Source organism: Heptranchias perlo, chromosome 17 (genome assembly GCF_035084215.1).
Source record: "Heptranchias perlo isolate sHepPer1 chromosome 17, sHepPer1.hap1, whole genome shotgun sequence".
In the NCBI taxonomy this organism is placed as follows: Eukaryota; Metazoa; Chordata; class Chondrichthyes; order Hexanchiformes; family Hexanchidae; genus Heptranchias; species Heptranchias perlo.
This window is the reverse complement of record NC_090341.1, coordinates 3886065-3914060: the sequence shown is the minus strand read 5'-3', so window position 1 is coordinate 3914060 and position 27996 is coordinate 3886065. Positions and strand designations below refer to the sequence as shown.

Below are 27996 nucleotides of genomic sequence, written 5' to 3'. Positions count from 1 at the left end.
GCCATCTCTTCAAAAGTATTCTTTTTTTAAGCTTCCCAATTATTCTCAAATATTGGAGCAGCAATGCTCTGTTCTGTGGAAGGCCTAGTGGGTAAAAGGCACCCCCCCCCCCCCCCCCCCCCACAAGTGCAGGTTCAACCTGCAGTCTGCTCAGTTACCGATCTCAGATAGGGTATCAGTTGCTTTCCGTGCCTCTGGGTTAGGGACGGGGTGAGCGAGCGTAGGAAATCAGCTCTGAATCCCATCCTGATCGTTGTCCAGTGACTCCTGCAGGGGAGCGCATGTCTGTGAATGACAGATGAGGAGGAAGATTGGGCTGGTCCCTTCTGCTCCCGTAGGGTAGCCTGCCGGCACCCGTTCTGTAGCCTCAGGCGGAGGTTCCGAGGGCACTGGCTGCTCTCTGATACTTTGGTGACCGTCCTTGTAGCTCTACCTGGCAGCATCGGGAGAGGAGCAGAGAAAACTGAACAGGAGAGAAAAACAGAAAAAAATAGCATGAGAAACTTGTCATTACACGTCAAAAAAATTGTTGAAGTGTTACTGAAGTTTTCAAAGAATTGATGTTCTATATTATAATTACTGGTTTTGAAAAACTTCATTAGCTTTATTTGAGTGTCTGGTGCTACGTGGGAAATCGGGTCAAATTACTTTACAAGTAAAATCGATTCAACTCTATGCAATATATCAATGCCAATGTTGTAAAAGGGGGAATGGCGTTGAAGTTTAATCCTTCACTGCTCCCCTTGTGACCCAGTTGGTAACTGCACTGCTCCGTGCGGAACCCAAGCAATATACCAGGAAGGTCCCAAGTTTGATTCCCAGATTCGACTGTGTTAACTGGTCTCGGTCAGGGAGATAGTAGGAGTGGTAATGTTGACCGCAAGATCCATGGACTAGGGAGGAGCCAGGGTTCCCGCTCCTACTTGCTGTCCAGTAACTCGTGCTGGAGGGAGCACAGAGTTGGCTTGGCTGTGATGCCCTCCACACTAAAATAGCCTGTTGGCGCTCACCGTCTTCGCTGACGCATGAACCAAGACCCTTGGCACCGATACCTGTCGCACTTTAACTCCAAGAGTCTGTGCATCCAAGAAAAGTAGGGAGAAAATTGGGGTAGATGGGGCACCCCAAAAAAAAACCAAACCAACCTCGCTCCTTGATCTGGTGGTGTGGTGCATGTGATTTAACCTGCACTACAATAGCCCTAGAATTGAGTTGCAGGTTTTGTGCTTAAAAATGTTTGCCACTTGGGTGATAAGCCGCGAGATTTCATCAAGGCAAAATTACTTGTGTAATTTATGATGGTTTATTGAGGAGGAGGGTGGCAGTACTTCAATTGTAGTCTGCTTCAGTAATTATGAAGGAAAGTCACAAAAGTATGAAAAACCCTGGAGATAAGTAACTGGTATTTGTGTTATAATTTAGTCTCTTTTGGATGGTTGAAGAATGATTCTTCAGAATTGTCCAGTATTTTACCTATGTTGCAATTTTCCCCTCTCATCATCCTATAGATTTCCAACCTGGGCAAAATGCTAACCTTGCAGGCTAAACCGGGGCAACAGGCCACCATCTCTGGCCAGGGCTCTGCTGGGCCACTTACACAGATCTTCCAGGTTGGCAAATTGCACTGCATTGTTTTGTGTTGCAGGTTTACTTTGTGCTTTGTGCTTTTCTTTTAATGCCATCACTGGGGGAAAGAAACGGCATGGGGAGAACCTGTGTGAAACAAGGTCACAGAATGGGTGTAATGTAGTGAAGGTGGACTGAAGCAAATGGGCTTGTATGGCCCATTGAGTCCACACCCAGGTAATTCCAACTCAGCAACTCGCCAGCTTATCAGACATGCAGAGTCTTTGACCAGCAGTATAAAGGATCTTTTCCATCAGCTTGGGTATCTTGGAAGCCATGTGTTTCCCCCACCAACTAGTGAGATGTATGTAATTTTATAGAGCAATTGAATGTGAAAGTGGAGAATTGCCATTGGGCCAACCAGCCCCATCCCACACTGTCTCCTTCAAGGGAGCTCCAATCCAGTTCACTTCAGAAAGAAGCTCATTTTAATTCCAAGAGCTTTAGTTCTAGTTCCAAAACCAGTACGAGCTTAGTTTAAATTTGACATCCTTTCACACAAAAGCTTTGGGTTAATGAGGGGGAAAGAAATAACATGTTACCATTAGTGTGAATGTAGCCAAGGCTTCTTCGACAGCACCTCCCAAACCCGCGACCTCTACCACCTAGAAGGACAAGAGCAGCAGGTACATGGGAACAACACCACCTGCACGTTCCCCTCCAAGTCTCACACCATCTGACTTGGAAATATATCGCTGTTCCTTCATCGTCGCTGGGTCAAAATCATGGAACTCCCTTCCTAACAGCACTGTGGGAGAACCTTCACCACACAGACTGCAGCGGTTCAAGAAGGCGGCTCACCACCACCTTCTCAAGGGCAATTAGGCTTGGGCAATAAATGCCGGCCTCGCCAGCGCTGCCCACATCCCATGAACGAATTTTTTTTTAAAAGCCTAACTACACATCGTTGGGCATCTGTCCGAGTGCTGCTCCCAGCGTCTGTGATTGCAGCCATGATTCACAGGTCAGGAACCCTAGGAGCAAACAGATGCCTTGCCAACGCAACCAATGAAAGCGAGTGCCAGCCCGCACCTCAGCGCGAGGAGTCACTGTGCCCCTCGTGATTTCATTTCATTCTGATGCCTTGCCCTATTGCTATCGCCCCGTTTCATTTTTGGAACAAATAGGGAGTGACCAGCACAGTCATGTGCCCGCAGCTTGTACCAACTCTACAACTCGTTCAAGATGTTGGTCAGTGCCCTCGCAGACCCAGTATGAAAACCTCTGGTACAGGGTGACTTGTGTTCCCTCCCCATGCTGCAGTCAGTACTAACACAGTTTCAGTGATGAAAACTGCATCTCCTTTTGACTGACAGCTTGCTTATTCTAAAAGGATTGTGTGATGCTAGCCTTTAAATATTCTGCTGTAAACCTATCTGGATTATTAAATTATGAATCAAGTGTGAAATAGGTATATAAAGCTTTTCATTTAAACCTTTATGTTGCAAACACTTAATTAACATTGTAAATTATAAGATATCCTGGCTAACTGCAAAAAATTGTTAAAAGTAGTTTTATACTTAACAGTAAAAGTAGCTTTTACTGTTTTTGCAATTCTGTTGCATATATTTGTGGTGGAGATGTTATTTTAAAAAGACATCTTTTTGCATGCATTGTAAGCATTTGAATGGCTTCCATGAGAGATCGGTTTGTCCAAACTGCGAATTACTTTGAGGTGTTGGATTCATTCTCCTGTTGCAGAGCTGACCGTTTGTTTTTTTTTGAACTCGACAGACCAAAGGTCAGCTGCCTCCAGGAGCTACCATTTTGAAGCTCGTTACTTCAGCAGACGGGAAGCCCGCCACCATCATCACCACCTCCCAGGCAGGAAACGTTGGCCTTAAGCAGACGTTTGTCACCCTTGGCAGCATGTCGCCTGCTTCTAAACCAGCAACCACCATTCTCAAAACCATCCCCATGTCTGCAATTCTTTCACAGCCCGGGGCCGCAGGTACGGACTAGGGAAAGACACTGATCTCTTTTAATAAAGATAAGTACGAGGTGGTGTTTTCTGGTAGGAGGAATAAGGAGGCCACCCACTCCTTGGGAAAATAAGAGTGAAAGAGCAAAGGGATCTTAGGGGTACAGATTCACAAATCATTAAAAGTAGCAACGCAGGTTAACAAAGCCATACAAAATGCAAACAAAGCACTGGGGTTCATTTCTGGGGGAATAGAATTCAAAACCAGAGAAGTTATGTTAATTTATATAGAACCTTGGTTAGAGTACTGTGCTCAGTTCTGGACTCCATATTACAAAAAGGATATTGAGATACTGGAGAAGGTGCAAAAAGATTTACAAGGATGTTACCAGAATTGAGAGGATATAACTATCAGGAAAGATTGTTCAGGCTGGGGCTCTTTTCTCCAGAAAAGAGAAGGCTGAGAAGTGACCTGATAGAGGTCTTTGACAATTATGAAGGGGTTTGATAGGGTAGACGTAGAGAAGATGTTTCCACTTGTGGGAAATCCAAAACTAGGGGCCATAAATATAAGAAAGTCCCCAGTAAATCCAGTAAGAAATTCAGGAGACTCTACTCGAGAATGGTGAGAATGTGGAACTCGCTACTACATGGAGGGGTTGAGGCGAATAGCATCGATGCACTTAAGGGGAAGCTAGATAAGTACATGAGGGAGAAAGGAATAGAGGGGCACATCGATAGTGTGAGATGAAGTAAAGTGGGAGGAAGCTTACGTGGAGCATAAACACCGGCATAAACCTATTGGGCTGAATGGCCTGTTTCTGTGCTGTACATTCTATGTAGCCAGGTGTACTGTACAGATAACGTGCATTTTGTGTTTTGTTTTCAGTCCATTCTGTTTCCTTCAGTTTATATTTTTTTCATCTCAATTGCTGTTTTACATTTCATACTCTGTTAACTGGGAGACTGGAAGGAGCTAAGTAGCGGACCTCTCTGTTATGGTCAGTTCTGTTCCGCAGTTGGTTGGTGAAAGTTGTGAGCGAGTGAACTGTGTGGGGTTTTTTTGCTCCTTGCCCACAGGTGCACTATCTCACTTCTGATGCGGCACCCAGTCCAGCCAGACTGTGTTTCTTTTTCAGTTGCATCCCATAGTGGGGATACCACCTCAGACTTCAGCCCACGATTGTTTCACTGCGAGGCAGACACTACTGGTCTGTACTAACTTGGTGTTTAATCATCAAAGAGGTTTTTTGTATATAAACCTAGGTGAAGGACAATACGGGGCAACCCTGCAATCGTATAGAGTAGGAGAGAAGAGGCAAAAAAGCAGGCTCCGCTGTGCTTCCCTCTGCAGCTGGTTAGCCTGCTGAACAGTACTCCCTCCCAAAGCTCACACCTGAATGATCGGCACTTGGGTGACATATCGGGGTATTACTGGTAACCATGAAACTGTACCCCAGCGGGAGCCAACACTTTCGCGAGAGGGTGGAAGTTGGTTTTGTGCCGTAGTACCCCAGTAAGGAAGGTAACACCTTCAGGGAAGATGGGCGGGAAGGAAATTTTAGAGAAATAGAGTCTTGGTTTGATTGTTGCTTTTAAATGCTGGAGGATAAGCCATTTTAGGGTGTTTCCCAAAGTGTTCCTTTTAAAGTTTCAGGTTAGGCAGTCGATAACAGTGCCTATATTTTTTTTGATGGTTAAAACTCCAACAAACTTGCTTCGCTGCTCTAAAATTAGATATGTTCTCTTACCAATTGAGCCAGACAAATCCAGTAATACAATAGAAATTCATGAACTCAATTGACCATGTTTTCCTTCCCCGCTATTTCAGGTGTCACGGGGAGCGCTGGTATGAAATCCCCAATTACCATCATCACCACAAAAGTAATGACGTCTGGAACTGGAACACCGACAAAATTCATCACCGCTGTGCCCAAACTGCAGACCGGGCAGCAGGGACTTACCCAGGTTAGCACAGGATACATACTGTTGTGAATAACCTTTTGATATTTTTAAAAAATTTCCTTCCTTTCCTCCCGTCACCTAAAACAAAAATCACAAGCCAGTTATTGGGCAGGACATTTTTAAACTTTCTGTGGGCAGGGTTTCATGTTGAGAAACCCAGCTGAAGGAGGAAGGCTTAGTGCAGAACTTCACCTAGGTAGGAGAATATTCTTATTACTGCGCGGCACTTGGAGAAATCCTTGTTAAAGGAATTCAAGAGGAGAGAAGGAAACTTGCCAGGGGGCAAGAAAAGTCCTGTGCAGCATGAAACATTCTTTCAAAGAGCTGGCACAGGCACGATGGACCAAATGGCCGCCTCCTGTGCTGTACCTACTATTGTGCCAGGGTGCCTGCACTGTTGGGACAGTGGAGACGTTGGTGGGAAGGTTTCTTGAATCTATGTATCCATCTTCCAGAAGATCGGAAGTTATATCTGATCTCGATCGTTCCAACAATCGACTGTTGGTGTGCTGTTTTTCTTCACCGCAGAGACTGTGGATTTAGCACATTCGGCAGGAAAATTCTCACTCTCCCCTAGGGTAGACATTAGCAGTAAATGGCTGGCACCAAGGGACCTGCTCCAACCCAAAATGTGCCAATATTCCTGGAGAATGGGATTCACCGTATTTTAACTGTTTCGAACATGAAAACTGGTTTAAATTTGCTTGCTAGCGAGTGTCAGCCGTGGCTCAGTGGTAGCACTCTCATCTGAGTCAGAAGCTCGTGGATTCAAGTCCTATTCCGGAGACGAGCACGTAATCCAGGCTGACATTCTCAGTGCAGTACTGAGGGAGTGCTGCACTGTCAGAGGTGCTGTCTTGCGGATGAGACGTTCAACTGAGGCCCTGTCTGCCCCCTCAGGTGGATGTAAAAGATCCCATGGCACTATCTGAAGAAGAGCAGGGGAGTTCTGCCGGTGTCCTGGGCCAACATTTATCCCTCAACCAACATCACTAAAAGCAGGTTATCTGGCTATATATCTCTTTGCTGTTTGTGGGGTCTTGTGCGCATTTTGGCTGCTGCGTCTCCTACATTACAACAGTAGCTACACGTCACAAAGTACTTAATTGGCTGTGAAGAACTTTGGGATGTCCTGAGGTAGTAAAAGTTGCGATATAAATGCAAGTCTTTCTTTCTTTTTGCTCTTATAAATTTTAGTTACGCAAGAATATCTTTCTTTCCTCGACCTCTTTCTCTTCTCCTTCTTCCCCCCCCCCCGCCCCCCCCCTCTCCCCCCAAACCAGGTATTACTGAAAGGTGCTGCAGGACAGCCTGGCACTATCCTGCGTACCATCTCTGGGACACCAGTGAGCGGAGTCAGGCTGATCACCCCAGTGACCGTGTCTGCCGCCAAACCAGCACACTCAACTTTGGTAATGAAAGGGACCACAGGTACGTGTGCGTGTGCGGACAGTTCTTGTTAAGCTATCTACTGACTGCGCCTACTTGTATTTGCTTTTTAATAACATTTCCCAAAATGCTTCAGAGACAAACACACCAAGCAGTGGTGGGACAGGGTTGGGGGAAGTGACCAAAGGCATGGTCAAAGAGGTAGGTTTTAAGCCTTCTGAAGGATGGGGAGAGTGTGACATGGTGAAGGAGTTCATTGAGTGGGGCCCAGACTGCAAAGGGTCTGTGACAAACAGTGAAACGGCTAGAGTTGGAGAGGAGCGGAGGGTGCAATGGCATTTAGAACTGAAGTCGGTTGCAGAGGTAGGGAGGAATGAGGCTCTGGGGGGAATTATGGATGAGTTCAAGGATTTTGAATTTGATGCAGTGGTGAAAATGGGAGTGATAAGCGAGTGGGATGTAGTGTGTGATAGGATACACACAGTTTTTGACTTGCAGTTTATGCAGGGTGGGACTCAGGAGACCAGTATAGAGCATTAAAGAGGTTAAGCCTGGAATTGACTTAAATCTGGGTGAGGGTTTCAGTGGAGGTGAGTCAGACTATGTTGCAGAGGTGAAAGTAGACTGTGTAGACTGTCTTGGTGACTTGGCTGAGAAGTCATTGCTGAAGATGCGTATACTACATTGGGACAGATAGGAGTGGAACCAAGTGAGGGCAGTACCACAGTGGAATGACAATGGAGGCGTATGGAGTGATTGACTGTTGAATGCCGCAGAGATGTTGAGGAGGACAAGGATGGGTAAGGTACCATGATCATGTTCAAAGGATGGCATTGGTGATTTTGACCATGCTAGTCTTAGTACTTTGAGAAGGGCAGAAAGCAGTATGAAAGGATATGGTGGAAGGTGTGGGGATGGAGCTGGGTAACGCCAACACGTTCAGGACCTGTGAGAGGAAAGGAAGTTTGGACATGGGTTGATCTAGGAAAGGACAAAGTGGTCATGGATAGATTTTTTTTTTTTTTGAGTAGGGGGAACAGATCCTGAGCAAAGGAAGTCATTGACTGTCAGCAAGCATTGGACTGAAGGGAGGTGGTTGTGTGTTGAAGTGTTGGGATGAGAAAGGATTGAGGGCAAGTCTTGTGGGGAGCAGATGAAGGGATCGGAGGGAGTAGTTTGTCAGAGAAGTTTGCGTTGTCCTTGTCCTCCAGAATAATCCTGGTGTAGTGGGAAGATTTGGCCACACTTAAGGTGACCGGGCCAAATCTAATGGTGAATGGCGGGTAAGCAGATGCACAAGTCTGTAGCCTCAGTGTGTGGAAATGTGAATTGTGCCAAGGGGAATGGTTGGTGAAGGATGGAGGACTCAGGGACATGGAAGACAGAAGCAAAGGAGCTGTTGAGCAGATCAAATGATGGCATGTGGAGAGCCAAAGGAGTGGAAGCTGGCGGTAGTCTTTTCCAGCAATGGAAGATAATCATGGAATGTTTGGAGGCAGACAGCTAGATGAGGATGTTGAAGGAGATCTATAAAGTGGGTTGGAGACAAACATCTGAGATGCCTAGGTCTTGTGATGAGGTTGAGGGGCTGGTTGGTGGAGTTGATGTGCAAGGTGAAGTTGAATGATGGCAAGGATGACATGGGAGTGGGGCAAGGGGAATTTAGGTGAAGGATGAAATCAGTGAGAATGAAGTGTTGTTGAGCAGATAAGCTACAGTGCGAGGAGATTTCATTGAGGGAACCACTGAGCAACGATAGCCAAGAAGATTAGGACAGTGGAAGGTAAGGTACTGATGGAGGAAGGGGGCAATTTATGTTGGGACCTGGCTGAGGGCCACATCATTGGCATGGCGTTTTGGTGGAAGATTTGGTGGAACATGTTGCCTTGCTTGGCTATATCAATGATTGGGGGGGTGGGGGGGAAGGAGTCACTGTCTGTGAGCCAAGTTTCAGTAAGGCCCGAGATGTCTGTAGCCTCATCTAGGATGAGGTTGTGGATGATGAGAAACTTGCTTACAAGAGAGTGGACATTTTGAAGGACAATATGGATTGGATGGGTGGTCACTCAATGGACATTTAATTCACCAAGTACTGCACTGTTCCATAGAGGCCAGGATGGTCATCCACCAATCTACTGAGTTACTAATCTCAGCAGGGTGGCACTGCAACTGACTCGGGCACACTTGGGCGAGGGATTTCGGAAATAATAGCAAGAGTTTGTGCTTATGATCACTACACAATCACCCCATGCTGGAAAAGTGCGTGTGTGTGTGTTTCTGCAGGCATCGGATGAGGATGGGATTGGGCACGGTTGTGATGCCTTCCACATAGGAATAACCTTCTAATACTTGTATGCATGCTAACTTCTGAACAACGGCTATTTAGCAGAAGTAGTGGAAAGCTGTTGGTGCCAGTAGACATCGGAGGGAGGGTCCCTCCCGGAGGCTTAATATGGGGACAGTCGCTGCTGCCTGGCCACGTATTTGTCCCTTCTGCTTCAGGTGTCAGGCGAGATGGACAAAGGGTAGGGGATGGAAATGCAAAAACATAAAGAGGGTACTTGCCTAAAAATGGACATTTGAACAGCAGTCTACTAATGTTTCTCGGGACAATCTGGTTCGAATGTATTTTTTGTCTTTGGCATTTGGAATGGATTGTAAACTTGTTTCGCTGTTTCTTCATGACTTTTTATTTGTTAGGTACAAATACATTGGGGACGATAGCGGGTACAGTGGGCACAACACTTACAGGAGTGTCCACTGTTTCACCCACGCTCAGCAAGCCCATCGCCACCCTTGGCACCATCGCCAACCTTACCGGCCAGGTAATCAGCGCATCTCCAAACACCACTCAGAAACTCACCACTGTATCTCGAACCACCTCCACAGCTCCTATCATCACCGTTCAGGTAGGAGCCCAATTGGAGCAAGACTTTATCCCCCACCCCATCCCCAAAGTTATGGAAAGCCCCAAACCTTGAAAATTGTTGGTGTTCATTTAAAATGAATCCTTATTTCATTTCAATGGGGAAGTTGGAAGTTATGTAGCAAGTTTGATAGAAGTGAATTAAGAAAGGAGAAATTTGCAGGGCTATGGGGAAAGAGCGGGGGAGTGGGACTAATTGGATAGCTCTTTCAAAGAGCTGGCACAGACACGATGGGCCAAATGGCCGTCTTCTGTGCTGTCAGAACATCAGGTTCCACACGTACGCTGACGACGCCCAGCTCTACCTCAGCATCACCTCTCTCGACCCCCTCTACTGTCTCGTGTCACATTGCTTGTCTGACATCCAGTACTGGATGAGCAAAAAGTGGGAAGACTGAAACCATTGTCTTCAGTCCCTGCCATCAACTCCGTTCCATAGCCACCAACTCCATCAATCTCCCTGGCCACTGTCTGAGGCTGAAACAGACCGTTTGCAACCGTGGCGTCCTATTTGATCCTGAGATGTGCTTCCGACCGCATATTCCCTCCATCACCAAGACTGCCTACTTTCACCTCCATAACATCGCCTGTCTCTGCACCTGCCTCAGCTCACCTGATGCTGAAACCCTCACCCATGCCTTTGTTACCTCTGGACTCAACTATTCCAATGCTCTCCTGGCAGGCCTCCGTCTTTCACCCGCCATAAACTTGAACTCAACCAAACCTCTGCTACCCGTGTCCTAACTCGCACCAAGTCCCATTTGCCCATCACCCCTGTGCTTGCTGACCTACGTTGGCTGCTGGTCCGGGAACGTCTTGATTTTCAAAATTCTCATCCTTGTTTTCAAATCCCTCCCTATCTCCGTAACCTCCTCCAGCCCTGCAACCCTCTGAGATTTCTGCACTCCTCCAATTCTGGCCTCTTGCGCATCCCCGATTTTAATCGCTCCACCATTGCTGGCTGTACCTTCAGCTGCCTAGGCCCTAAACTCTGGAATCCCCTCCCTAAACCTCTCTACCCCTCTCTCCTTTAAGACGCTCCTTAAAGCCTACCTCTTTGACTACCTGGCCTAATATCTCTTTGTGGCTCGGTGTCAAATTTTGCTTGATGATCACTCCTGTGAAGCGCCTTGGGATATTTTACTATGTTAAAGGCGCTATATAAATGCAAGTTGTATGATTCTATGAAGAACCTGGCAAAGACACTGTGGTATTTGATGAGCATGGACAGACAGATGTAACATAAGGGATGGATGCAGTACACTAGAACGTTTGGAGTATACGGATCATCAACCACCAGAATGGAGAACATAAGTTGCTTTTATATTGATCTTGTTTTAATTTGGATTCTGCAAATCAGGCCCTGGTGTTTTGCACTCGATATCCAGTTGCCTTATTCCGGCAGTATATTCGTAGGCCCTTTTTTTTAAACTGTGCCCATGGCCTAAAAATTGGAGCGCCCTGTTTTTCAGGGGCTAACCAGCTTCCTAAACCTCCAATATGGCGGGCAGGAAGCGCACACTCATTACAAGCACAAAGAGTGCCGCCTGCCATGTTAGTAAAAGCCAAAAAATCATTGTGCAGTGTCCACGCCTGAAACAGGCGTTAGGCCCTTTGCATGTGCAAGTAAGGAGCTGATCGCCTGTTTGAGGCACCCAATGCAAGATTGGTTTGCCCTGAGGCAGCCAGCACTAGCTACATTCGGGAAAATCAGCTCTTAAACGGACCTCCTACTAGGCTGCAACCAACAAGGTACGGTTTTAAAGTATACTTGCCTGAATGTGGAGCCAGGAGGAGCAGGCTCAATCCTCAATGCCGCTTTGCCGGCGAGCTCCCTGTTATTGTCCGCTGCTCGTCGGTTAAATGGAAATGGGGCTCGAGGCCCAATGTCGGGTGCACCTCTAGCTTCACCATTCAGGAACGAGGATTGATCCCTCTGCCCTACCCCACCACGTACCCAGAAATGGGCTCGCCCAAATTTCAAGACCTATGAATCCCCTGCCAGGGCAAGGGAGCCAGGTTTAGACGTGTCAGTGCTAAGAGGGAGTTTATGAATGGTGCTGTGCCAGAATCTGAATTAAAAAGAGACCAATATAGAGGCCAGTAGCTTGAGACATATTACAATATTGTACATCAAAAGCAAAATACAGCGGATGCTGGAAATCTGAAATAAAAACAGAAGATGCTGGAAATACTCAGCAAGTCAGGCAGCCTCTGTGGAGAAAAAGAGTTAATCTTTCAGGATAAAGACCCTTCGTCCAAACTGAAAGAAGTTAAACCTTTAACAGTTTTTAAGCAAGTACAGAGCCAGGGAAAGGGTGGGGGAGGAAAGAACAAAAGGGAAGGTCTGTGATAGGGTGGAGAGCAGGAGTGATTAAATGACAAAAGGGATGATGATGATGTACGGCAAGGAGGGACAAGTAAAGAAACAAAAGTTGGGTCTAGAGGAGCTGTAAATGGCAATATCTAACCATTACCAGTCCCTGCTGTCTGAAAAAATGGGAGCAGTGGTTATGATCTGAAGTTATTGAAATCAATGAGTCCGGAAGGTTGTAAAATGCCTAATCGAAAGATGAAGTGCTATTCCTTGAGCTTTCGTTGCGCTTCATTGAAACAGTGTAGGAGGCTGAGGACAGAGTAGGAGTGGGACGAAGAATTAAAATGGCAAGCGACCAGAAGCTCAGGGTCACGCTTACAGACTGAGCGGAGGTGTTCAGTAAAGCGGTCACAATGCATCTTTATTTTCCGATTTCTCTTCCCCCTTTAAGGCATTGACCTTTTGCACAGTTTAGTCAAAAAAATGCCTGGCCACCCTTTAGTGCCTCAAGTGGCCATTCTTCATGTATGAGCCGAGGTGGTGTGCGTTGGTCGGCTAATTGATTGTATCACAGCCAAATCCAATCCTGTTCTCGCACGGTATCCACACCTGCCTGTTCACCAGCGGCACTGGCTAGAAATAGTGGCCAGGTTTTCCTCCCTAGCTCATGGCTAGCTATAACATACCCTGTCCCCCCCCCCCAAAACCACCAGCTGAAACTAGTTGGCTCTGCCCCGAGTAGACATTTACATTACATACCATAGTTTGCATTGTGTTTACCCACTGATCCATTGGAGAGTTCCCCAAACCTCCCTTTTTTTCTAGCCCTTTGTACTTCATCGCTATGCACCTTCCATTAGTGGTTTAAAATGGGTGAAGTGCAATGACCTGTTGGCATAGTCTCTCCTTTGTGCCATCTCTCACCAGTGTTTGTGTGAATTCCTTTCAGCCTGTGTCTGAACCGAACAGGGTCACGATCGTCGCCTCCCCCAGCGGCATGGTGACTCAGCAAGCGCAGCAGCTCGTAAATTCAGGGTCAGCGTTGGTTGCGGCTTCTCGGGTCCCCACCCTGACTTCAGACACTCAGACCCAGCAGCTAGAGTTGATAGAAGTACCAGTCAGGTGTTCGAATCCTCCCCACGAGACGTCTGAAACCAACACCACTAACACGTCTACAACCACCACGGCAAACATTGCGGCAAACCAGGGTAAGTGCGTAGTGAGAATTGGGACCTTGGAGATAGTTTGTTAATTGTATGATTTAAACGTAAGTGTTAATTGTATTCGGGTGGTGGTTATCAACTGGGGACTCTCTTGAATCCTTTTTATAGGAGAGCTTATCTAGGGTGTAGTGTGTGTGTGTAAGGGGAATCTCTGTGAATAAAGGCTTGGAAGCAACTAAAGACCAGGCTCCAGTATTCTACCCATCACCACATGGCTATCCAGTTTTAACAAGTTTGATTGATTTACTGATTTTCTTTTTTGTTAATCACCCCAGAGTTTTCAGCGTGCAACTAATTTTTGAGACCCAACTTTCTTTTTCTCCCTGCCGATTCTCCCCTTTCTGCACTGGTTTTCCCCCCACCCCCCCGCTCAAAGTTGCTTGGTAAGGTTCCCTGGTGGCAGCAGATCGTTTGTTTCTCACCCAAGTGGCCATTCATCGCACGTCAGCCTTTAATGTTGTGTTGTCAAGCTACACAACTGGAGATAAATTTATCATGGGGGAAGCCTAATAATGAAGTCTGTTGTCTTGTATGTTTTTTTTTCCCTATTGTCTATTGGTACCAATATGCTAAATAAACCTTGTACCAACACTGAAGCTACAGCTTAACATAATTTTCTATTTTGATCAACTCTGCAGTCCAGCCTCCCGCCATGAACGCTCAAGGTATCCCCGAAAGTGTGCACGGTGAAACAGCAACAGCGGGAACGACAAACACCGCAACCACTGCATCTACGGCGCAGAGTGGGGCGGTTACCATGGTAACACAGTCCACACCTGCACCTGGGCCCTCCACACAGGTACGGCCAGGGCATCTACATAGGGGTATGGCATCAGTGCAGGGAGGTGGGCTTAAACCCAGGTGCTCACTCATCAGATGGTATTCGATAATGGGGTGTTTCCAAATAGTTTCCTCTGGCACATAATCTAGGCTGGCACTCCAGTGCAGTACTTGGGGAGTGCTGAATTGTCAGAGGAGCCGTCCTTCAGATGAGGCGTTTAAATCACGTGGATGTAAAGATCCCATGGCATTCGAAGAGTGGGGAGTTTTCCACATATCCTGGTCAACATTCCTCCCTCAACCAGCACCACCAAAAAACTAACTTGTCACTTATCTTGTTTTCTGTCCTTCAACCAATCCTCTATCCATGCTAATATATTACCACCAACCCCATGAGCCCTTACCTTGTGTAATACTGTTTTATGTGGCACCTTATCTAATGCCTTTTGAAAATCCAAATATACTACATCCACTGGTTCTCATTTATCTACCCTGCTAGTTACATCCTCAAAAAACTCTAATAAATTTGTCAAACACTATTTCCCTTTCACAAAATCGTGTTGACTCTGTCTAATCATATTACGATTTTCTAAGTGCCCCTGTTACCACTTCCTTAATAATGGATTCCAGCATTTTCCTGACAACCGATGTCAGGCTAACTGGCCTATAGTTCCCTGTTTTCTTCTCCCTCCCTCTTGAATAGCAGGGTTACATTTGCTACCTTCCAATCCACTGGAACCGTTCCAGAATCTAGGGAATTTTGGAAGATCATAACCAATGCATCCACTACCTCTGCAGTCACCTCTTTTAGAACCCTTGGATGTAGGCCATCAGGTCCAGGGGATTTGTCAGCTTTTAGTCCCATTAATTTGTCCAGTACTTCTTTCTCTAGTGATATGAATTGTTTTAAGTTCCTCACTCTTATTTACACTCTTATTGGTTCCCCAGTATTTTTGGTATGCTTTTTGTGTCTTCTACTGTGAAGATAGATACAAAATATAGTCCATACTGTATCATCTAACTAACGGTAAGGTGGTGTGCCTGGATAGTTGAAAAACCAGCCTAGTGTGGAGGGTAGGAATAAAAACTGCAATAGGCTTGGAGAACAGTGGAAAAACTGCTGGCTGGTCGTGGGACTGCCCTTCTGAGTCTGATGAACAGGATTCAGAGCACACTTGTGGAAGTGGGATCCCACTGAGACTGAAAAATACTGCGGAATCTAATTGGTATCAAACGTTCCTAAATTAGTTCTTCAGGTTGTCGAGGCACATGTGCAAGATGCTTTGGAGAGCCATAGAGTAATTGGAAAGGGGCAGGCTGAATTTAGTACTCGTGAGGAATGTGTAGGGCAGCTTGTGGCTTACACACGCACACAGGTCTCCTGAGTGCCATCACTTAAAAGTATTTCATTCAGTTCGCCAATTCTGATTGCATCCAATTTTTGTTTTATTTGCCCAAGATTGTGGTTTCCTTATTTGCTGAAATTCCAAGAGGGTTTCCTCCCCACTAATGAACCAAGGAGGAAGCTTGTACATGCAATGTGTGTTTCAAAGTTTTGATTTGTTCCAAATTGCTGTTATTTGTGAACTAAGTATCACCGTGAGCTGCTAAACCTGTGGTTGAATTTCCGGCTAATATTACTGAAGAGCTGCAGAACAGACATTTGGGATTTCAGGTTAATTCCTTCTGAATATTTAGACCTCTGGCCGTTCTGTGCAGTTCTTGGAGCTGAAGTCAAGGTTTAATTACTACAATGTATATGAAATCCAGGTAGTTGGTATCTCAATACAGTGATTAAGGACAAATCGTCGAGCTCCTAAATTATTTTTTCTCTCCCTGTAGGCAACCCCATCAACCGAAGCGCAGTCTAATAACAGTGAGCAAGGATCCGTACCTACAGTGCGACAGATTCTGCCGGCCAGCTCTTCAGGTGCAGCAGCCGACTCCACATTAGCTTCTCGAGCAACACCGGAAGCAGTTCGTGCCCCTGGCAGCGTGAACCGAGAAGCAGCAGCTACTGCGGCGCAGGCGTTGCAGCCTCCACCCAGCGTCAGCCTTCAGCAGGATCAGCTCCTCCCTCCTCGGGAGCTGCTGGCCGACAGCCGGCCCGAGACCCTGGCTGAGCTGGGCCTGTCCCCCGAGGAGCTGGCTGTGGCAGCGGCCGCCGAGGGGGCAGCCCGTGCAGCGGCGCTGGAGGAAGAAGCCAGGGCGGTGGCGGCAACGACGGCGGCGGCTCAGGCGGTCCTGGAGACCAAAGAGGCTGCGGCTGCAGGTAGGTGGACAGCATGTGGGTAAGAAGTATGGTTACAAGTGACTGCAAGCTAAGCTAGAGGCACGATAGACTTAACAAATATTACACCAGTGGTGTGGACACTCATTGCCACTGGGGCACAGATTCAGAGTGTTGGGCACGATTGTGATATCCTCCATAGTTCGGTACCTGATCGACATAGGAACAGGAGGAGGCCATTCAGTTAGGTCATGGCTGATCTGTACCTCAACTCCATTTACCCGCCTTTGCTCCATACCCTTACCCAACAAAAATCTATCCCTCTCAGTCTTGAAAGCTCCAATTAAGCTCCAGCCTTTTGAGAGAGAGAATTCCAGATTTCCACTACCCTTTTGTGTGTGGGGAAAAAAATGCTTCCTGATTTCACTCCTGATCGGCCAGGCTCTAATTTAAAGATTGTCTCCTCGTTCATGATTCTGTCACCAGAGAAAATAATTTCTCCATATCTACTCTATATCAAATCACCTCGATCAGATCACCCCTCAACATTCTAAAGTCAAGGGAATACAAGCCTAGTTTATGCAACCTGTCTTCCTAATTTAACCCTCTAAGCCCCAGGTGGTATTCTGGTGAATCAGCGCTCCCCCTGCCTCCCAAGGCCAATACATCCTTCCTGAGGTGCAGTGCCCAGAACTGAACGCAGTACTCCAGACGGGGTCACGTGAAGAGTGCCCACTTAGGCAAGGCTACAGAGGGCACATGGTGCCTGTGGAACTGTACACCAGCAAGGAGAGGGAGAGGAAATTGGCAAACAGCAGAAAGAGTGATAGCTGGTTGTTAATTAGGTTTCCGACAGACACGAAAGATGATATGAGTTGTGTGCTTCAGCGAGCACAAATCCCACTGGACTGCTCTGAGAGTCCTGTTCCCTGCTTCAAGCGAGCAGGATGAGATTAGCTGAACTGCGTTAATGCATTTTTCACTGTGCGGAATGCTAGAGATGGCGTGAGAATACACTTATTAAAATGTGTTGAGCACAAGGAAAATGGAGTCTCTGTTCACTCGGTTCCACATTTGTGACATACACTTGCAGGTGACATCAGCTGTAGAGACACAGGTGGAGAGGAGCCCCGCAGGTGGGCATCGCAGGTATCCTCGATCATTCACTGCAGAAGTCCGTGCGAATAGAGAAGTGCGGCTGTGAGACCCTTCGTCGGTTCTTCATCAGCCCTACAATCCTCCGAGATCTCTGCGCTCCTCCAATTCTTGCCTCTTCCGCATCCCAGATTTTAATCGCTCCACCCATTGCCGACTGTGCCTTTGGCTGTCTAGGACCTAAGCTCTGGAGTTCCCTCTCCCTACCTCTCTTCCTTTTAAGACATAAGAAATAGGAGCATGGCCCCTCGAGCCTGCTCCGCCATTCACTAAAATCGTGGCTGATCTTCAACCTCAACTCCACTTTCCCACCCAATCCCCATATCCCTTGATTCCCGTAGTGTCTCAAAATCTATCAATCTCAGCCTTGAATATACCCAATGACTGAGCAGCCCCAGCCCTCTGGGGTAGAGAATTCCAAAGATTCACAATGCTCCTTAAAATCTACCTCTTTGACCAAGCTTTTGGTCACCTGTCCTAATACCTCCTTATGTGGCTCGGTGTCAAATTCTGTTTGACAACGCTCCTGTGAAGCACCTTGGGACGTTTTACTACGTTAAAGGCGCTGTATAAATGCAAGTTGTTGTTACGAAGGGTGTCCACCCGATGCATTAACCCGTCTACTGTTTTCAGATTTTGATGAAGCCACCGTGTATTCCCAGCATTTTCTGTTTCTTTTCTCTTTAATATGTTGACAGACTTTCCAGCATCCCTAGTTTTTCGTTTTATAATCGATGTGTACATTTCTGAATAGTTGCCCAATTTTAGTGCTCTTCTATCTGCTGATAACTAACTCTTAATAAAGCTGCTGCAGTTTTTAAACCATTTTTCCCCTTCTTAAAATGCAGCAAGGGAAGAGCCCATGGATACCTCGTCGGCAGATTTAGCAACAATGCAGCCAGCGGAGCTCTCGCACCAGGCACTGCAGACACTGGTGTCCCTGCAGTCTATCATACCGTTAGCCGAGCTTGCACAGCAGGATATAGAAAGAGCACGCCAGCAGCAGGCTGCAGAGAGCAGCCAGCCCTCCCGGCCAGCAGAAGCTCTAGCGCCAGCAGATAGTCTCAACGATTCTACCTCGGAGACCAACGGGCCACAGGAACTGGCCAGCGCGGTCTCAAGTGTTCCAATGCCTATTCTGAAGACCACAGGTGAGTACGACGAAAGAACTTTTTTTTTGCTCTTGTTTGCATCCAAAACTCTGCTGCCCGTTTCCTAACTCGCACCAAGTGCTTTTCACCCATCACCCCCCTGTGCTCGCTGACCTGCATTGGCTCCCGATCCTATTTTAAAATTCTCATCCTTGTTGTCAAATCCCTCCGTGGCCTCGCCCCTCTCTATCTCTGTAACCTCCTCCAGCCCTCAAACCCTCCGAGATCTCTGCGCTCCTCCAATTCTGGCCTCTTACGCATCCCCGATTTTCATCACTCCATTGGCGACGGTCCCTTCAGCTGCCCAGGCCCTAAGCTCTGGAATTCTCTACCTCTCTCTCTTCAAAACCTAACCTCTTTGACCAAGCTTTTGGTCACCTGTCCTAATGTCCTTATGTGGCTCGGTGCCAAATGTTTTCTGATTTACATTCCTGTGAAGCGCCCTGGGACTTTTAACTATGTTAAAAGGCACGATTATAAATGCAGGTTGTTTTCAGAATGTGAGTAATGGTACAGCCACGCGAGAAGGGCCTGGTGGTTTTTGTAGTAGTTGTTTCACCCAAGTGGCTTGCTGGAGCTTTGAGCTGACCACGTTATGTGGGCCTGGACCAGGTAGAGATGGCAGCTTCCCAGAACCAAGCTGGTGAACTAGTTGGGTTTTTACGACAATCCAGCGGCTTTCGTGGTCACTTTTTTCCCCCCCTGGTGCCAGTTTCACAACTTGCCATGGTGCAATGTGAACTCATGACCTCTGGGTTGTAAGTCCAGTACTGTAATCACTACACTAATGTATTCTAACAGCAATGGGTAGGAAAATCCCATTCACATTGGCTACCTAAGCATTCCAAAATACCGTATTAACTTGTTCTAAGTGCCACTATTTATTTTTTTTAAATGCAAGAAACAAAGTTGGGAGTGTAGGCTACATGCACATTACTGACTATCTTTAACCTGGGGAAGGTTCATATTCGGAGTGCAGTGTAAATGCAGGGATGACCCATATGTGCATCAGTACAATGAATAATTAAAAACCTTGTATGTTGTACCATAGTTGCGCGATCTCGAGCTACACGGAAAGAAAAGTGTTTGTATACCACATTGTTGAAATGTCTCAAAGCAGTTCCTAGCTTTTGGAGTGCGGTGTTGCCTAGGCAAACACAGCTATTCTGTGCCAGTAATATCCCGCAGACAGAAAAGGGGATTATAGTTGCTGGAGAGGTACACTGAGTATTGATGTCCTGTTCCCATTATAGCATCCAACTGGGTTTTGACTTGGACTTTTTTAAGGTATATGCAAAATATTTATTTTGTGTTCCAAAGGCCCCCCCCCCCCCCCCCATTAGCAAGCCATCTATAAACCAGAGTGTGACTTTGTACATACACAAACACATTGTGACAGGACTCCAATTTGTTATGATCCCTAATGTTTTTGTGTCTCCTATCCATCCTGACGAGTTGTTCCAAACGCTTGCTCCATACTGACACCCTCTTGGCTATTGCAGTGACTTTTTTTTGAAGGTAACTTAATTCTTCCTGCCCTACACTCCACCTTATCGCTCTTCTCTCTTCTCTCTCTTCTGCTCATTGGCTCACGCGTCTCCCAATTACCAGTTCTTGGCTTACCTCCTCATCCCTTGTCTTCAACTTGCTGATGTCTCAATTTTTTGACACAAATGTCAATTAGCAAACTCAATGTATGATGGATATGGGCTCGTACCGAGAGCCAAACATTTCCTTGAAATAGGAACTGAATTTCCATGAGGTTATAGGACAAGAATATTAAAAGGCCACTGTAGGTGACCTCCGAATGCTGGGGCTTTCGAAATACAAATTGTGTGTGAGGGAAATATTATAGTAAAATTGACTGGTACTTTCCTTTATTGTAAAACAGGTTTGACACCATACACTTCTCTATTGACGCCATCAACCAACCCAGTCTCCAGTCCAATGAAACTACAGGCAGCTACTGCTTTAGCCCAAGTGGCCAATGGAATTGGCCTGCCTGCATCGGTAAGTACTCCTGTAAGGTCAGGTAATTTGATATTGCTGGCTTGTACAACCAGCCAGACACTTCAAAATATGCAAAATGAAAGTTAAAAGACTTCTTAAAAAGACTTGTGTGTGTATATATAATAGTGCTTTATTACAGTGTCAAAACATCTCAAAACTTCACGGAATGAATTATATTAGGAATGCTGAATAAGGGACTGGATTTTCTTCTTTGGAACATGAATTCAGATCCAGCACAAACTGACTACAATTCTGGGCACTGCACCTTAGAAAGGATATATTGGCCTTGGAAGGAGTGCAGTGCAGATTCATCAGAATGTTAACAGGGCTCCAAGGGTTAGATTATGAGAAGAGATTACATAAACTAGGCTTGTATTCCCTGGAATATAGGAGGTAATGGGGTAATTTGATTGAGATTTTTAGGATTGTGAAAGGAATTGATAGGGTAGATAGAGAAACTTTTTCTGCTGGTAAACCAGGGCTCTGTCTGTCCGTGAGGGAGTCTAGGATAAGGGGCATAACCTTAAAATCAGAGCCAGGCTTTTCAGAAGAGAAGCTAGGAAGCACTTCTTCATGCAAAGGGTGAGAAGTTTGGAAAACTCTCCCACAAAAAGTAGTAGATGCTAGCTCAATAATTTTAAATCTGAGATCTATTTTTGCCAGCCAAGGGTATGAAGGGATATGGAGCCAAGGCGGGTGGATGGAATTAAAATACAGATCAGCCATGATCTCATTGAATGGTGGAACAGGCTCAAGGGGCTGAATGGCCTCCTGTTCCTATTTGATGAAAGACTTCACTTTCTGCTGGTTGTAAGAGTCCTTCAGTCTTGACCCCGTTCGTCTTGGGTCTACAATACAAAGCCGACACAAATTCTAAGTCTTGCTGATATCCCACTGGAATGGAACATGTTGGTGTTTGGGGTGCTTCTTGAAGATGTGGCTGAGGTGTATAGTTGAGCTGGAGCAGAAGAAACTTTCCTCAGTATTGAACTGTGCTGGTCCTGACTTGGGACTACTTGATGCTGACACTGGGTTCCCGAAATGGGAAAGTGTTACATTCCCCAACACTAACCCCTTTCGCCATGATGAGCACAAACTCCTGAGGGAAAAGTTACCATGTCATAAAGTCCAATATCTAAAGCTAGTATTGTGCAAAAAAAAATCAGTTTGAAAAGATTTCTTTAAAGTTTAATTTTAGGGTTGGGCTGCTTGCACGCATGTGATTTAAATAACACCCTTACTGTTATATAGCAACTTATCACATTGCCCCAAACAACTCAAAGTGCTGAATTACTTTGAAATAGTGAGTGTTATGTAGGCAGATCTGGCAGCCATTTTGTGCACAGCAAGATCCCACAAACCTCTATGTCGAGCAGTTGGTCCGTTTTTTAGTAGTATTGATTTCAAGGAGGTATATCGGCCAGGACGTGTCCCGAAGAGGTTCACATAAAGAATTGCTTTTGGATTGCAGCGGTCACTGTATAGGGAACCATGGCGGCTGCTTTGGGTAGGGAGACCTTTTACCTGTCCTGCAGGTAAACCAGGACTCTGTCCGTCCGCCTGTTCCAGCGAATCAGGTTGGCGCTAAAGGTCCCATGGCCCTACTCGAATAAGCAGTTCTCCTGACTGACATTCAACCCCTCTCAACCAACACCGTGCAAAATAATGAACTGGCTATTTATCTTGATGTGGAGATGCCGGTGATGGACTGGGGTTGACAATTGTAAACAATTTTACAACACCAAGTTATAGTCCAGCAATTTTATTTTAAATTCACAAGCTTTCGGAGATTTTCTCCTTCCTCAGGCAAACATTTGCCTGAGGAAGGAGAAAATCTCCGAAAGCTTGTGAATTTAAAATAAAATTGCTGGACTATAACTTGGTGTTGTAAAATTGTTTACAATTATATTTATCTTGAGGCAGTTATGTAATGTTGCTGGAGTAGAATGACTAACATGTTTGCCTATATAAACAAGAACATAATTTCACATTGAAGATTCTGTGATATGAATGGTATATGGGCATGTTATTACAATAGATAGTTAATTTATTTCACCACTAGAGTAGTTCCACAATATGGTGAGGCCCCAATTGTTTGAAATTCGTCCCAATTTTACATTGTGGATCAGAATTCATAGAACTGGCGATACAAGTATATTGGCTGAAAATCATGATTACGATCCTAAAGTTCTGGCCTAGAATCAATCTTGATGCCCGGAGACAATCCGCACAGGCCAGAATACAATCTAGTGTTTTTGTCTCCTAAGAGTGAGCTGAGAGCTCAGCCAGCAACTGGTACAGAACAGCGTCCCAGGGCAGCCACCACCACAGTCACCTTATTGGAGAGTCAAGGAAAGTTATTGGGGTTGTTATTACCTGGTAGTTCTGAAGTTGGCCGTAATGGATCAAGAGACAGGCAAAGGAACCTGGCTAGTTGATAGGATGGAGTGGGCAGGGAATATCCAGGCTGGTATAGTCCACCTGTGGAGAGACCAGCAAGTATGAGTGCACTGTTCAGCGAACTCCAGAGCAGAGAAGGTATATAGAGATAGAGTGAAGCCTTCCACCTTTGCTTTGCGTAGTGTGTGCCTCGTCCCTCTTTTAAAGCAGAAATTGCTGGAACTGCACAGCAGATCTGTCAGCATCCTTAAAATAGATGTACATTCCCTTGTCAGAATTCATTTGCGGTATTTTCTATTAGATCACTGCTGGTTTACACCATTTTATTCTGTAATTCTTCTGTGGAAATCTAAACCTTGAGTACTTTCTGGGTGACCAATAATTTTTCATACGATTCCTCAGAAACAGGATGCATCTCATACCCAGCCGAAGCTGACAGCCAGGAAGGAAGCCAATCAGTGGTTTGACGTTGGTGTATTTAAAACTACAAGCACAGTGGTGGTTTCCTATTTCCTGCCTGCAGAGGGCTCCCAAGGAGACGAGGTAAGATATGTGTGTACGTTTTATTGTTGAAACTAGGCCCTCAGTGGCCACACCCTTTTGCTTTACGTATGCTTTTAATTACAGCCAATCCTCAGTAGCATACTTTTCAGCATTTCCAGCAAGTGTCTGTTTTCCCCCAACGCCTCCTTGTTCTTCTCCTAAAGGCACTGACTCTTGCAAGGGTACATTTCAATGGGCACCAGCTGGCCGGCTGCCCTTCATTACTTATTCTCTTCCCCACCAAGTGGCTGTTCTTCATACGTGAGCCCAAATATTGTGCCTGGACAGTCTGTATGATTGTGTGTGTCTGGGGGTTGGGGGCGGAGGTTTACAGCGCTGGGGATTACTGTGTCCCTACTGCTAAGATCCACGAGGGATCAAACCCAGAACCCTCCTGGTCTGTCCAACTCAGCACTGCACCACTCCACACAGTGCATGTCCACACTCAGCCATCTGGGGCAATGGAGTAAGAGAATCTGTATTGTGTATTAAATGGAAATGAATAGTTTTATTCATATTTGGATGAGGTGCCTGATTACATTACCTTATTTAATTTGTCCAACCTTTTTAGAAAAATGCACTGTCTTCTCCCATGACCTTATCAATGCCAACCCTCAGTTATCTTTTTTGAAACCCCTTCCTTTATCACGAACCAACCTCCTTTTTAACAAAATAATGTGACTACTCAGAATTACATATCATTTACAGCACAGAAACAGGCATTTCAGCCTTACTGATCTATGCCGGTGTTATAAGAACATAAGAAATAGGAGCAGGAGTAGGCCAATCGGCCCCTCGAGCCTGCTCCGCCATTCAATAAGATCATGGCTGATCTGATCCTAACCTCAAATCTAAATTCATGTCCAATTTCCTGCCCGCTCCCCGTAACCCCTAATTCCCTTTACTTCTAGGAAACTGTCTATTTCCGTTTTAAATGTATTTAATGATGTAGCTTCCACAGATTCCTGGGGCAGCAAATTCCACAGACCTACCACCCTCTGAGTGAAGAAGTTACTCCTCATCTCAGTTTTGAAAGAGCAGCCCCTTATTCTAAGATTATGCCCCCTCGTTCTAGTTTCACCCATCCTTGAACATCCTTACCGCATCCACCCGATCAAGCCCCTTCACAATCTTATATGTTTCAATAAGATCGCCTCTCATTCTTCTGAACTCCAATGAGTAGAGTCCCAATCCACTCAACCTCTCCTCATATGTCCACCCCCTCATCCCCGGGATTAACCGAGTGAACCTTCTTTGTACTGCCTCGAGAGCAAGTATGTCTTTTCTTAAGTATGGACACCAAAACTGTATGCAGTATTCCAGGTGCGGTCTCACCAATACCTTATATAACTGCAGCAATACCTCCCTGTTTTTATATTCTATCCCCCTAGCAATAAAAGCCAACATTCCGTTGGCCTTCTTAATCACCTGCTGCACCTGCGTACTAACCTTTTGATTTTCTTGCACTCGGACCCCCAGATCCCTTTGTACTGCAGTACTTTCCAGTTTCTCGCCACACCAGACTCCTCCCACCCTACTATATCTAAGCCTATTTGCATATCCTTCTATTCCTTTCTCCCTCGTATTTATCTAGCTTCCCCTTAAACGTATCTACACTATTCGCTTCAGCTACTCCATGTGGTAGCGAGTTCCACAGTCTAACCACTCTCTGGGTAAAGAAGTTTCGCCTGAATTTGCTATTGGATTTATTAGTGACTATCTTATATTTATGACCTCTGGTTTTAGACTCCCCCACAAGTGGAAACAACACCTCCACATCTACCCTTTCATAATTTTGATGACCTCTATCAGGTCACCCCTCAACCTTCTCTTTTTTTCTAAGGAAAAGAGCCCCAGCCTGCTCAGACGTTCCTGATAGTTATAACCTCTCAGTTCTGGTATCATCTGAAATGACAGTCATGTTGTCTTTGCACCTTGTACTCCATTGCTGCTGTTACTTAGATTGTGATGGGAGGAGTAGGTATGTTCATTCTCATAGTCCTTCCGGTGTTGAGGCACTGGTTCAGAAGTGCAATCTTTGCCATGCATTATTAATTGGATGGTGAATTCTTCTGCATCGTGGCACTTTGAAGGAGAGCTTTTATTTATTTAGACTACACCACATTAAGAGCATGTGTCCACTTGACTTGGTTGCTAGCACTCTCGCATCTGATGTCAGAATATTTTGGGTTTGATCCCCACTTGAGCACATATTCTAGGCTGACGCTTCAGTGTAGTACTGAGAGCGCGCGGCACTGTCAAAAGTGCCGTTCTTCGGATAAGCATTGAACTTGAACCGTGGACTGGTCTCCCTGCTCTAGTGGAATTTTTTTTAAAATCCCATGACACTTTCTGAAGAAAATCGGAGAGTTCTTCCAGTGTCCTGGCCAACATTCCACCCTCGGCACAGACCAAAGATCAAATTAGCTGAGCGTTGAACCTTCGATTGTAAGGGAAAGTGAAACTAGTTTAAAGTTTCATTCTATGACATTTCTTTCCCACAGGATGGCAGTGGGGACAACGTACCGGACCACAGCAACCTGAAGACTGTGAAGCTGCAGTCAGGTACTGCCTATAAATTCCGAGTGGCCGGTATAAACGCTTGCGGGCGGGGTCCGTACAGCGAAATCTCAGCCTTTAAGACGTGCATGCCAGGATTCCCAGGTGCACCATCTGCCATCAAGATCAGCAAGGCAAGTAATCATTTTAAATCAACTTACCGAATTGAATCTTGACCTCCAGCTGGAATGGCCGTTGAATAATTTAAAATGGTTTCCTGTTTTGGTGGCCTGGCACTTGGTTTCTCTCCGGGGTACGGCTTCAGTTTTTTTGGGGGGATGGGGGGGTGGTTTTTGGCAATGCTAAAGGTTCTCCCAGAGGAGAAGCTTCACTGTAGGGCATGGGGGGCTTTCAGACTTGGTTTTGCAGATCTCCAGATGTCCGTGAGCAGAGCTGACTGGAAAATTCGTGGGTTTTTTTACTTTTTATGTGTTTGTTGACTTACTGTCATTTTATTTCTGTTGCTGTTGGCTAACGCCATGAGTGCTATTTCTGGGCTAGTATCCAAACTGTAACTCTTCCACATGGGTTTGTAATGGCCCACGGAGCTTCATGAGATAAGAAGGACTAACCAGCTGGGAGCTGAGTGCTGGTTGGAATATCCCTCCGAAGTTTAAAAACTGGGATGCAGGAAAACAAAAGGCATTTCCCACAGCTAAACCAAGTTCATCAAATCCATGTAATGGTTTCCTGGACTGCAGCCCATTTGCATGTCGCCAAATGTTTACCTCAATTTAGTTGATTTTGGGACAAAGCAAGCTGCCTGTGTTGTATTTTAACTTGCTTTGCAATCAGTGTATTTGCATAGGGATATTAGTTTTTTGAAATGACATTTTATTTGCCAGACAATAATGTGTATCCTCTCCAATTGTTTTTAAAAAAAAAAGTCATGATAGGTACAGCACATTCGGCCCATCGTTCCCATGCCGCCTCTTTGACAGAGCAGAGGAAACAGAGTGTAGTGGTGAACAGTTGTTTTTTCAGACTGGAAGGTGCGCAGTGGTGGTCCCCAGAGGTCGGTACTAGGACCACTGCTTTTCTTGATATATATTAATGACTTGGGTGTACAGGGCACAATTTCAAAATTTGCAGATGACACAAAAGTTGGAAGTGTAGTGAACAGTGAGGAGGATAGTAATAGGCTGGTGGAATGGGCGGACACGTGGCAGATGAAATTTAACGCTGAGAAGTGTGAAGTGATGCATTGTGGTAGGAATAACGAGGAGAGGCAATATGAACTAAATGGTACCATTCTAAAGGGGGTGCAGAAACAGAGAGATCTGGGGGTATATGTCAACAAATTGTTGAAGGTGGCAGGGCAGGTTGAGAAAGCGGTTAAAAAAGCATACGGGGTCCTGGGCTTTATAAATAGAGGCATAGAGTACAAAAGCAAGGAAGTTATTGTGAACCTTTTATAAAACACTGGTTCAGCTGCAACTGGAGTATTGTGTCCAATTCTGGGCACCGCACTTTAGGAAGGACATGAAGGCCTTAGAAAGGGTACAGAAAAGATTTACTAGAATGGTTCCAGGGATGAAGGACTTCAGTTATGTGGATAGACTGGAGAAGCTGGGGTTGCTCTCCTTGGAGCAGAGAAGGTTGAGAGGAGATTTGATACAGGTGTCCAAAATCATGAAGGGTCTAGACAGAGTAGATAGAGAGAAACTGTTCCCATTGGTGGAAGGATCAAGAACCAGAGGACATAGATTTAAGGTAATTGGCAAGAGAACCAAAGGCAACATGAGGAAAAACTTTTTTACACAGCAAGTGGTTAGGATCTGGAATGCACTGCCCAAGGGGG

General features: G+C 45.8%; 1 protein-coding gene and 1 long non-coding RNA gene across 3 annotated transcripts in view; one reads left to right on the top strand and one right to left on the bottom strand.

Moving 5' to 3' along the window:
- LOC137333992 (host cell factor 1-like) overlaps positions 1–27996 on the top strand; it is a 75981-nt gene that overhangs the window by 41572 nt on the left and 6413 nt on the right. The window contains exons 12-23 of the mRNA XM_067998381.1: positions 1509–1610; positions 3361–3577; positions 5379–5515; positions 6796–6943; positions 9602–9810; positions 13094–13352; positions 14006–14166; positions 15990–16419; positions 18381–18683; positions 20575–20693; positions 23496–23636; positions 26141–26329. Of these exons, the coding sequence (XP_067854482.1) occupies positions 1509–1610; positions 3361–3577; positions 5379–5515; positions 6796–6943; positions 9602–9810; positions 13094–13352; positions 14006–14166; positions 15990–16419; positions 18381–18683; positions 20575–20693; positions 23496–23636; positions 26141–26329 (2415 nt within the window). The remainder of the gene's footprint in view (positions 1–1508; positions 1611–3360; positions 3578–5378; positions 5516–6795; positions 6944–9601; positions 9811–13093; positions 13353–14005; positions 14167–15989; positions 16420–18380; positions 18684–20574; positions 20694–23495; positions 23637–26140; positions 26330–27996) is intronic.
- On the bottom strand, positions 154–26440 carry LOC137333993 (uncharacterized). 2 transcript variants are annotated; one of them, XR_010966027.1, is made up of 3 exons: positions 26357–26440; positions 23070–23174; positions 154–463 (listed from the first exon to the last, which is right to left on the bottom strand). It is a non-coding gene; the product is annotated as an uncharacterized lncRNA (long non-coding RNA). The 2 variants fall into 2 exon arrangements; XR_010966026.1 differs by lacking the exon at positions 26357–26440 and adding an exon at positions 23261–23535.